This window comes from Oscarella lobularis, chromosome 1 (assembly GCF_947507565.1).
Source record: "Oscarella lobularis chromosome 1, ooOscLobu1.1, whole genome shotgun sequence".
Lineage (NCBI taxonomy): Eukaryota > Metazoa > Porifera > Homoscleromorpha > Homosclerophorida > Oscarellidae > Oscarella > Oscarella lobularis.
The window spans coordinates 733,704-744,674 of record NC_089175.1 but is presented as its reverse complement, the minus strand read 5'-3'; the positions used below and the strand labels follow the sequence as shown (position 1 = coordinate 744,674).

Here is a 10,971-nt window from a genome sequence, read left to right as displayed (position 1 = left end):
TAGCAACGCATCTGTCTCCAAGCTAAAGCAAAGCGATCGTTTTCACTTCGTTTGGTAAGAACTAACGGCGAAATTCTGCTTATTCTGTACCTAATCGACGTCGTCTTGCAGTTTAGCTTAGCTTTTCACGTCTTTTCGCAGTTCCTTTCGCCGGAACGTGCCCGGAGTCGTCCAAGCCGCATTCGATGAACAGAACGCTGTCTTAGATCGATTCAATCCGACCCAAAGTGTGCCGCATCCGCCAGGAAGCTTGCAACGCTAACGACAGCAGAGAAAACAAACCAAGGAAATCTAGAGAAACGCCCCTTTTCATCAAAAACCAGTAAGTCGCCTCAAACAAAGCAATTCATCAAATCGAAAGCAGGAAATGCAGATTTTTCACGTGACAATCGACGCACCCCCACGTAAAGAAAGAAATGGAATTGATGTTGAATTTTCGATCGCTTCTCGAAACGATCGCCAGCGAAATTTCGTCGCAGCAATTGGACCATCTCAAGCGTCATTGCGAATGCTTGGGCATGATGACTCGCACTCAGCTGGAGGGCATCAAGACGGCGTCGTTTCTCTTGGGCTGGCTCTCCACGAAACGTCTCATCAATCCGGATAATCTTCAATTGCTCACCCACGTCGTTTCGCAGTCCGTTCCAAATTCAAATTTAATCGCGTTAATCAATGACTACAATAAGGAGTGATTCTCGCGAAATCTCATGGCTGATCCGGCCAAGACGGAATATCCGAAATTAGAAGGCAAGAAAGCAATTAAAAATATTTGATAATGAATTTTTTATTTTTCTAGTTTTTAATTATTGTTCTGTTGCCTTCACTTTGAATTTGGATTTGAATCGTCTCACCTGGGCGCACGTCGACTTGCTCTGTCAAAATCTAAGCGTCGTGATCAAAATCGCGAAATGGTCTGGGAAGGTCTGAAGCTGTCCGATTGCGCCGAAAACGTCGTCCTCGTGACCCTGATGCCGGTCAAAGCAATGATCAATATACGGGAACTATCACACGAGACGATGGCCGAGCTCGACATCACAAAAGTCGAAATAGGTAGTAGAAATTTCATTGTATCTCGCAGCGGCGTCGAACGCATCCCTCTAGTCGATTTTGATTCGAATCGATTCGACGAAATTCTGACGTCGATTCGTCGCGGCGGCAACGGCGACGTCGCTCTCGCTCAACTCAAAGCCGACGACGACGACGGAAGCGCATCGCCGCAAATTGTCCACAATCGTCAAGTTTCATTTCTAGTGAGCCGCTGGTCTCGACCGATTGGGAACGGGCAACTGAGCTGCAAGCGAGCTTGCCGGTGACTACCGTGACGTTCTACACGAAGGTCTTAGTGGCGAGGAAAGCGTTCCATAGGCACGTGACTAGCAGCCGGGCACGCGCAGAACCTTCTCGAACAGTTTCGCGTCGTCCTGGCCAGAGACTGAAACACCGACGATACTAAAGCGTCGTGAATTGCTGTCAGAAGGGTCGAGACGATTTGTTCTGCTGCTCAGCGTCGTCAAGTTGGGCTACCCGATTTTCGTCCGAGTTTTCTTCACGGCACCCCCGCGAATGCTCGAAGTCGATGAATTTCTAACGTCGATAACGTAGTGGAATAGTGTCTATTTCCGTGTCTTCAATCAACGGTCTCTGATGACTGGAGTTTGATGGGTTCTTGCGTCCAAGAAGTTAGCTAGCCTCGATCGGTCGTCAACTGAACGCTATTGCGACGAGAGCTTTGGCTCGAACGCTGTGATTTTATAGCAGCGTTAATTGTCGGGCCTATTTGTGAGCTTATTCAGTTATGTAGATCGAGACAGTGAGCATGTGATTTGTCCCCAACGTATCTCCAAACCGCGTGATCGACCTTTAGGGGTTTGATCCTGCTCTTGGCTATATTGCGCGCATCTTTGCCGAAAGCACTTACCCGCGCCTACAGTCGTCGCGTTTCATCTCTGGTGCATGGGCCGCCGCCGCGCTGGTCTCAACTGCGATTGGGAACTGAAGTGCAATTAAGGGAGCTTGACTAAAAATCAGCTGCCGTGACGCGTTCTACTGTATACTGTGTACGTCGTGCCAATCCCACTGGCAGTCATGACCAAGCAGATCGGATTCATCATCGAAGGTGAGAACACACGAAGGTCCTATTTCCGCATACTGATGGCGAGGATGCCTAGACTAGAAGCCAAACACTGTTTTTGGCTTTTTGCAGGACGCACGGGTCTGCGCATCGTTCTAGTCTTGCTCCTTTGGTCGACAGCTTTGAAGAGTTCCAATGTCTCAACGCCGGCGACACCACCACCAACGACAATGTCTCTGCAACGCACAACTGCAACGCCAACGTTGCCCGGTGAAAGTTCGTTGCCTTGGACAATCTATAGCATTTCTGAATAGTGTCTCTGCGCGTTATTCTCTCTAGCTCCGACTGCTTCTCCGCGCAACGTTAGCGGTGCGGTAATCACATACAATTCGTCTGTCTCGTCAGTTCTTCTCACCTGGGAGCCGCCTCCGTTTTCCCACGTCAACGGCATTCTCATTGGCTACACCATCTACTATCAGCGAATTGACGAGAACGAGACGAATCCGTCGGTGGCATACGTCAACGAAACCGAATACATCTTGTTTGTTGAACCTTTTGAAGACTATAACATAACTGTAGCAGCTCGAACGAGTGCAGGAGAAGGACCTAAAGGGCCCAGTCCACCCTTGAAAATAAACAGCGCGAAGGGCTGTAAGTTCTTCTATGTATGGTGAAGCCAAAATAATGTTCCTATTTAGTGCCGGACGTTCCGGTCAATGTAACGGTTATGACGAACGGTTCGTTTGCTTTGTTGGTGTCCTGGAAGCCTCCTATGAAGCCCAATGGAGTCATCGTTGGTTACAGAGTGTTGGCCTGCCATTTGGAATCATGTCATAGCAGCGTCACTACTGATGGAACGACTACATTTGTCATCTTTGAAGATCTGCGTGCTTTTACGCTGTACCAAGTCTTCGTCTTTGCAAGGACGAGTGCAGGAGAAGGCTTGTCCAGCTGCAGCAGCGCCTATACGGAAAAGACAGGTAAAAGAAACGAAATGACGCGCATTTCAGTGGTGAAATGTAATCTTTTGTTCAGCTCCAAGCGCTCCTCCTCAGAATGTCTCTGTTCTTGTCTTGAATTCGACTAGTTTGTACGTATCGTGGGCCCCGCCTCCCGATAGCCATCTTAATGGCATCATTGTGTACTACACGGTTGTGTATGCTACGGTCGTGACTAATCATTCACAGTCGGTTTCCGGTGGAATGCTCTCGCTTACTCTTACCGGATTGAATGAGTTTACTCGTTACAACGTCAGCGTCAGTGCTTTTACCGTGGCTATTGGTCCGGAAAGTTCGCCAATAACCGTGACCACTGACGAAGACGGTTAGAGTGCTTCCTTCTTTTTGATTTATGCTTATTGTTTTTTCACAGCGCCTAGTCAACCGCCGACTAATTTAACAGTCACCCCTATTGATCCTTGTTTTAACTATTGGGAAAATTGCGGTCTGAGCAAACTTCAGGTCAAGTGGGATCCTCCTCCTGCGGAAGATCGCAACGGAATTATCATTCTTTATGAAATTTACTACATTGGAGCAGAGTTTGATACGGAACTTCATACAGCTAATGTGAGCGGGAGCATTTCTTCAATGACGCTAACTGACCTGGAAGAGTACGTAATTTATGACGTCAGAATCCGGGCTTTCACCCAAGTCGGTCCCAGCTCTTTCTCTTTGGATCAGTCTGTTAGAACGTATGCAGGTTAGTACAGTAAATGGTCCGAGAAACAAAAGATCATTGAAGAAATTTTAGCGTCGCCTGCAAGTCCTTTAGTTCTTTCTATCCAGAATGTCAGTTCAAATTCCAACATTGACGGTCTGGCTGGTCTCAAAGTGACTTGGTCTCTTTCTCCAAGGGATGTCAATGGATTGTTTGTGGGAATACTCATTGAATTCCAATGTTCTTCCGACGGCTACTATAACAGTTTTAGCAACGAAGCACATATCCAAATGATGTGTGGCTGTGATTACTATTACGACGTCGCTTTTGTGCAAAACGAAACGGAATTTGTGATAACCAACTTGACAAGGTTCTAATCCTTACCCTTCTCATCTTGCTTATTTGAGACTTGTTTTTCTAGTTACTCATGGTACGACATTTATGTTCGCACGGTGTCTCAAGTTGAACCAGGAGGAAGACGATACTACAGTGATTGGAATCCAAATATCGTCTTGACAGCAGAAGACAGTAAGGCGAACTCTGATTTGTTATTACTAATATTTTATGTTTTAATAAAAATAGGACCAACTGGTGCTCCTCGGAATTTGTCCGTTGTTGGAACCATTGGAAGAAAGGAGCTTCTAATAACTTGGACCGAACTGCTGTGTACTCTGATCAACGGACTGTTGGAGAAGTACGTCATTTACTATCAAAGAGGGAGCGGGCTCGCAGTGCCAAGTGATGTCCAAAATGTGACTGCATCTCCAAGTTCTACGGTACGACTGATTCTCAGCTAATAATCGTAATCTAACTCGCCTAGTAGAATTACACTTTATCGAACTTGGAGCCTCTTGGCGAGTACTCAGTGTGGATGCAGGCTTTTACAGGTGCGGGAGGAGGTCCTCTTACTCCAATTGTACGAGCACGGACAACTAATGGTAAGGCGTCTTTTTACTGCTACACGGCTATGCAGGAGATGTCTGCAAAGCCAGTTAGCTGGCTTCGTACAATGTACAATGGGCGAGATTTTATTCTCCTAGACATTGACGAATGCGATTCTGTTCCTTGTCAAAATGGAGGCACCTGCATTGATAGCATCAACGAATTTACGTGTGACTGCATTCCCGGTTATACAGGAATTTATTGCGAGACAGGTAAGCCTTCGGTCTGTTTAATTAATCTCTAATTTTTGATTTAGATATTGGCGAATGCGCCTCCGTTCCGTGCCAGAATAACGGAACGTGTGTAGACGAAATCAACCGATTCATGTGCAATTGCAGAAATGGATTTACCGGAAGTGTCTGCGAGACAAGTAAGGCTTTTCGTTGAATCACCGCACCAGTTCAAGACTCAAATATTGTTCGGTACAGACATTGACGAATGTGCATCTTGGCCTTGCAACAACGGCGGAAGGTGCATTGATCGGATTGATTCTTTTACGTGTCAGTGCCTTTCTGGCTTCACCGGAGAGCAATGCGAGACGAGTGAGAGTTTACTTATTTAGGACGAACTGTATTGTTAATTTATTTTCTTGTTTGTAGATATTGATGAATGTGCTTCTTCTCCGTGCCAAAACGGAGGAACGTGCATCGATTTGAATGTCGAATTGTCAAGTTCTTCTTCCGGTTTCGATGTGGGGTACACGTGTCAATGCATGGTTGGCTACGCCGGAGATCAATGCGAAACGAGTGAGAGTTATTTTATCGTAATTTCGGTGTCTTATATGAATTGCCGTTTTTTTTCAGATGTTGACGATTGCGCTTCTATGCCCTGTCGAAACAACGGAACGTGCATAGATGGAATCAACCAATTTACATGCAACTGTACTAGCGCATACACCGGAGCTGTCTGCGAGACGAGTAGGATTGTTTTTGAATCATATTTTGGTTTATGGTCAACTTTTCTTTTTTCTGTTAGATGTTGACGAATGTGCGTCGGCGCCTTGTCAGAACAACGGAACATGTATCAATGGATTAGACGGGCATACGTGCCTGTGCATCGTTGGCTATACAGGAGACGTCTGCGAAACCAGTTAGCCTGGCTTCATACCACGCGTAGAATAGGCGAGATTTTATTCTCCTAGATATTGACGAATGTGATTCTGTTTCCTGTCAAAATGGAGGCACCTGCATTGATGGCATCAACGAATTTACGTGTGACTGCTTTCCCGGTCATACCGGAGCTATTTGTGAAACAGGTAAGCCTTCGCTCTGTTTAGGCACGGATTCGGAATCAACTGTGATTTAGCTATTGACGAATGTACCTCCCTTCCATGTCAGAATAACGGAACCTGTGTCGACGAAATCAACCGATTCACGTGCACTTGTGCAAACGGATTCTCTGGGAACGTCTGCGAAACAAGTGAATTTTAGAGAACTTTAATTTTATTCAACCTTCTGTTTGTACAGATGTTGACGAATGTGCCTCTTCGCCTTGCATCAACGAAGGAACATGCATCGATGGAGTAGATGAGTACACGTGCAATTGCACATCTGGCTATACCGGAGACGACTGCGAGACGGGTGAGTATCGTTTTGCTTGTTTTCATACTTATAGGGTTGTGTGTTATTATTCTTGTAGACATTGATGAATGCAAATCATTACCTTGTCAAAATGGTGGCTCCTGTACCGATTCGATCGCTGGTTATACATGCAACTGCATTCCTGGTCATACTGGCGAAGACTGCGAAACGAGTGTGCTTCTTTGTTCATGTGTGCTCGTTTGATTTATCTTCTTTTGTTCAGATATTGGTGAATGTGCCTCCGATCCTTGTCAGAATGGTGGGACTTGCATTGACCAAATCAACGCGTTCACGTGCATTTGCATGAGTGGGTACACTGGAGACGCTTGTGAAACGAGTATGTGTTTTGTTTAGTAGTTTTTCTTATGCTTAGTCAATTTTGACGTCTTTCTTCTTACTTTTTTCTAGACATCGACGATTGCGCATCGTTTCCGTGCGAGAACAACGGAAGTTGTTTCGATGGAATTGACGGTTACTCGTGCAATTGCACATCTGGCTACACCGGAGACCAATGCGAGACGAGTAAGTGTTAATTGGTCAAAACGTTTTCTCAGTTCGCTTGGTAACGTCTCTCTTCTTTAGACATTGACGAATGTGCCTCTTCGCCTTGTCAGAACGGCGGTAATTGCAGCGACGGAGTTAACGAGTACACGTGTCAATGCGTAGCTGGCTACACTGGAAACGAATGCGAGACCAGTGAGAGTGGTTTTAATTTTCTGTGGAGATTTTATTGTCGTGCCTTTGTCTTCTAGACATTGATGAATGCGAGTCTATTCCATGTCAGAATGGTGGCAACTGTACTGATGGGATCGCCGGTTATACGTGCGACTGCATTCCCGGTCATACCGGTGATAACTGCGAAACGAGTTTGCTTATTCCTATTTAATTTGTCGGTTCGTCTCATGATGATATTTTTTATTAGATATTGGGGAATGTGTCTCCGATCCTTGCCAGAATGGTGGAACGTGCATTGACGAAATCAACGCCTTCACGTGCATTTGCATGAGTGGGTACACTGGAGACGCTTGCGAAACAAGTATGTTTTTTTGTTTGGTATTTTTGCTTCCGGTAAGTCATGTTTTTTCTTTCTTCCTAGACATTGACGATTGCGCATCGTTTCCGTGCGAAAACAATGGGAGTTGTGAGGATGGAATTGACGTGTACACATGCAATTGCACATTCGGCTATACCGGAAAGCAATGCGAGACGAGTAAGGGTTTATTCGCTGATGGATCTTTGCTGTTTTCTTAGTAATGACTTACTCTTCTTGAGATATCGACGAATGCGAATCTTCGCCGTGCAGAAACGACGGAACTTGCATCGATGGAGTTGACTTGTACGCGTGTCAATGTCTGGCAGGCTACACCGGAGACCATTGCGGGACGAGTGAGAGTTTTTCTGGTCAAGAATTGTCTAATTTTGTTACCTTTGACTTTTTGTTTTCTCAGATATTGACGAGTGTGCGTCTTGGCCTTGCGAGAATGGAGGTACATGCGTCGATGGAATTGACGAATTCGCGTGCAATTGCACATCAGGCTACACAGGAGACCAATGCGAGACGGGTAATCGTTGCGTTTTTCAACAACGTGCTTTTTTATAGGCTTTACTTTTACTCAGATGTCGATGAATGTGCATCTTTTCCTTGCGAAAACGGAGGAACGTGCATTGATGAAATAGACTTTTTTACCTGTAATTGCAATGCAGGCTTCACCGGAGGTCAATGCGAGACGAGTGAGCTTGATCTTTGTCACTGTGATGATGAGTTAACCTTGTTCTTGCCAATTGCAGACGTTGACGAATGTGCCTCTTCTCCATGCAAGAACGGAGGAACGTGCATTGATTTGAATGTCGAGTGGACAATTTCTTCTTTCAGTTTTGATGTGGGGTACACGTGTCAGTGCATGGCTGGCTACACTGGAGTCCAATGCGAGACGAGTAAGAAATCTTGTTCCGTCGTTTTGGTGCGTTCTTTTATTCTTTGTTAATTAATCTCTATCAGATTTCGACGAATGTGCCTCTTCGCCTTGTCGGAACGGCGGTAATTGCAGCGACGGATTTAACGAGTACACGTGTCAGTGCCTAGCTGGCTACACTGGAGACGAATGCGAGACGAGTGGGAATTCTTTATCCTAATTTGTAATTTATGCATATCTGTTGTTTATCAGATGTCGACGAATGTGTGTCTTCGCCTTGCATCAACGGAGGAGCGTGCATTGATGGAGTGGACGAGTACACTTGCAATTGCACATTTGGCTATACAGGAGACGACTGCGAAACGAGTGAGTGCAAATTTTTGTTGTTGTATTGATAGGGTTGTGTGTTATTATTCTTGTAGACATTGATGAATGCGAATCATTTCCTTGTCAAAATGCTGGCACCTGTACCGATTTGATCGCCAGCTATACATGCGACTGCATTCCTGGTCATACTGGCGAAGACTGCGAAACGAGTTCGCCCATTTGTTTAAGTCTATTCGTTTGATTTATCTGGTTTGTTTAGATATTAGTGAGTGTGCCTCTGATCCTTGTCACAATGGTGGGACTTGCATTGACCAAATCAACGCGTTCACGTGCATGTGCATGAGCGGATACACCGGAGACGTGTGCGAGACGAGTTAGAAAATATAGTTTTACGGAAGTGTAATAGTTATCTTATTTTGTATCATTTTCCAGACATCGACGAATGTAAATCTTCGCCTTGCAAACACGGCGGCATTTGTATCGATGGAGTTGACTTGTACACGTGTCAATGTCTGGCAGGCTACACAGAAGATGATTGCGAAACAAGTGAGAGTTTGTTGGTCAAGAAGGGTATAATGTCGGTATTACTTTCTTACGTTTTTGTCTTCTTCAGATATTGACGAATGCGCATCTTTTCCGTGCGCCAATGGCGGAACGTGCATTGATGGAATTGACTATTTCACTTGTCAGTGCATTGCAGGCTACACCGGAGACCAATGCAAAACGAGTTAGCGATATTTGTTATAACGTGTAGTTTTATTTCGTTCTCTCTTTTAGGTATCGACGAATGTGCGTCCGAGCCTTGTCAGAATAATGGAACATGTGTCGATAGAGTTGGCATGTACACGTGCAATTGCACATCTGGCTACACAGGAGACCGATGCGAGACTAGTGAGAGTATAATGTTACTTTTATGTGTAGATTTCATGCTCCTGCTTTTTCTTCTAGACATTGATGAATGCAAGTCTTTTCCATGTCAGAATGGCGGCAACTGTACTGATGGGATCGCTGGTTATACGTGCGACTGCATTCCCGGTCATACCGGTTATAACTGCGAAACGAGTGTGCTTCTTCGTTAAGTGTGTTTGTTTGACTTATCTTGTTTTGTTTAGATATTGGTGAATGTGTCTCCGATCCTTGCCAGAACGGCGGGACGTGCCTTGACGAAATCAACGCCTTCACGTGCATTTGCATTGGAGGGTACACTGGAGACGTTTGCGAGACGAGTGAGCTTATTTTATAGTATAATCTAGATCGTGTCACTAGACTGTGGTAAACACTGTAGACATTGACGAATGCGAGTCTTCACCTTGCGAGAACGGCGGAAGATGCGTCGATGGCCTTGATGTATTCACTTGTCAGTGCTTATCAGGCTATACCGGAAACCAATGCGAGACGAGTGAGAGTTTGTTCGCCTATAACTGTACTTCTTTCTACCCTGTTTATCGTCTCTTCTTTAGATATCAACGAATGTGCATCGTTTCCTTGCAACAACGGCGGAACGTGCATTGATGGAATTGACTATTTTAGCTGTGAGTGCATGGCAGGCTACACCGGTGTCCAATGCGAAACGAGTGAGGACGTTTTTAGTTGATTCTGATTATAACATGTCTCTTCATTTTTTATCTAGACTTTGACGAGTGTGCGTCTTATCCTTGTCAAAATGGAGGCACTTGCACTGATGACATTGACGGATATGAGTGTAATTGCGTTCCTGGTCATACCGGAGTTTTTTGCCAAACAGGTAACCCGTTTCTCTGTTTTCGCATGTTAAGTACCCAGATTTGAATGGAGTATTCTTTAGATATTGGTGAATGTACCTCAACACCTTGCCAGAATAACGGAACGTGCGTAGACGAAATCAATCGATTCACGTGCATATGCGCAGACGGATTCTCTGGGAATGTTTGCGAAACGAGTTAGATTCGTTTGACGAAAGAAAATAAAAAATTTTCATTATTACACATTATACAGATATTGACGAATGTGCATCTACGCCTTGTCAGAACAACGGAACGTGTATTGATGGATTTGACAAATTCACTTGTCTGTGCATGGCGGGCTACACAGGAGACCAATGCGAGACGAGTAATCGTTGCGTTGTTTACAAAATGTTCGTTTCTTAGAGACTTTTCATTTTTAAGATATCGACGAATGTGCATCGGTTCCTTGCGAAAACAGCGGAATGTGTGTTGATGGAATAGACTTTTTTGCTTGTCAATGCATGCCTGGTTTCACCGGTGATCAATGCCAGACGAGTAAGTTTCATATTGGACACTGTAATGATGTTGGACTTATTCTCGTAAACTGCAGACATTGACGAATGTGCCTCTCTTCCGTGCAAGAACGAAGGAACGTGCTTCGATTTGAATGCCGAATGGACAAATTCTTCTTCCGGCTTTGATGTGGGGTACACGTGCCATTGCGCATCTGGCTACACCGGAGACCAATGCGAGACAAGTGAGAGACTTTTTTATGTTAC

At 45.1% G+C, this 10,971-nt stretch overlaps 1 protein-coding gene across 8 annotated transcripts in view; it reads left to right on the top strand.

Moving 5' to 3' along the window:
• The first annotated feature begins 1 nt into the window (after position 1).
• LOC136199632 (uncharacterized) overlaps positions 2-10,971 on the top strand; it is a 43,053-nt gene continuing 32,083 nt past the window's right edge. For 4 of the 8 annotated variants that reach the window (XR_010673121.1, XM_065989877.1, XM_065989878.1 and 1 more), the window contains exons 1-49: positions 2-54; positions 112-322; positions 374-747; positions 797-2,116; positions 2,204-2,347; positions 2,411-2,722; positions 2,770-3,051; positions 3,107-3,394; positions 3,443-3,769; positions 3,821-4,097; positions 4,149-4,255; positions 4,310-4,503; positions 4,551-4,665; positions 4,768-4,881; positions 4,926-5,039; positions 5,098-5,211; positions 5,269-5,415; positions 5,473-5,586; positions 5,645-5,758; positions 5,811-5,924; positions 5,975-6,088; positions 6,136-6,249; positions 6,308-6,421; positions 6,473-6,586; positions 6,658-6,771; positions 6,832-6,945; positions 7,002-7,115; positions 7,172-7,285; positions 7,346-7,459; positions 7,522-7,635; positions 7,698-7,811; positions 7,867-7,980; positions 8,038-8,184; positions 8,249-8,362; positions 8,415-8,528; positions 8,585-8,698; positions 8,749-8,862; positions 8,922-9,035; positions 9,103-9,216; positions 9,267-9,380; positions 9,438-9,551; positions 9,602-9,715; positions 9,775-9,888; positions 9,950-10,063; positions 10,120-10,233; positions 10,294-10,407; positions 10,464-10,577; positions 10,634-10,747; positions 10,803-10,949. Coding sequence is in view for 7 of the 8 variants with exons in the window: in XM_065989877.1 (XP_065845949.1) it covers positions 2,086-2,116; positions 2,204-2,347; positions 2,411-2,722; positions 2,770-3,051; positions 3,107-3,394; positions 3,443-3,769; positions 3,821-4,097; positions 4,149-4,255; positions 4,310-4,503; positions 4,551-4,665; positions 4,768-4,881; positions 4,926-5,039; positions 5,098-5,211; positions 5,269-5,415; positions 5,473-5,586; positions 5,645-5,758; positions 5,811-5,924; positions 5,975-6,088; positions 6,136-6,249; positions 6,308-6,421; positions 6,473-6,586; positions 6,658-6,771; positions 6,832-6,945; positions 7,002-7,115; positions 7,172-7,285; positions 7,346-7,459; positions 7,522-7,635; positions 7,698-7,811; positions 7,867-7,980; positions 8,038-8,184; positions 8,249-8,362; positions 8,415-8,528; positions 8,585-8,698; positions 8,749-8,862; positions 8,922-9,035; positions 9,103-9,216; positions 9,267-9,380; positions 9,438-9,551; positions 9,602-9,715; positions 9,775-9,888; positions 9,950-10,063; positions 10,120-10,233; positions 10,294-10,407; positions 10,464-10,577; positions 10,634-10,747; positions 10,803-10,949 (6,280 nt within the window). In the remaining variant the exon portion in view is untranslated. Of the gene's footprint in view, positions 55-111; positions 323-373; positions 748-796; positions 2,117-2,168; positions 2,348-2,410; positions 2,723-2,769; positions 3,052-3,106; positions 3,395-3,442; positions 3,770-3,820; positions 4,098-4,148; positions 4,256-4,309; positions 4,504-4,550; positions 4,666-4,767; positions 4,882-4,925; positions 5,040-5,097; positions 5,212-5,268; positions 5,416-5,472; positions 5,587-5,644; positions 5,759-5,810; positions 5,925-5,974; positions 6,089-6,135; positions 6,250-6,307; positions 6,422-6,472; positions 6,587-6,657; positions 6,772-6,831; positions 6,946-7,001; positions 7,116-7,171; positions 7,286-7,345; positions 7,460-7,521; positions 7,636-7,697; positions 7,812-7,866; positions 7,981-8,037; positions 8,185-8,248; positions 8,363-8,414; positions 8,529-8,584; positions 8,699-8,748; positions 8,863-8,921; positions 9,036-9,102; positions 9,217-9,266; positions 9,381-9,437; positions 9,552-9,601; positions 9,716-9,774; positions 9,889-9,949; positions 10,064-10,119; positions 10,234-10,293; positions 10,408-10,463; positions 10,578-10,633; positions 10,748-10,802; positions 10,950-10,971 lie in introns of all 8 variants that reach the window. The other 4 variants (XM_065989873.1, XM_065989874.1, XM_065989875.1 and 1 more) reach the window with 4 other exon arrangements.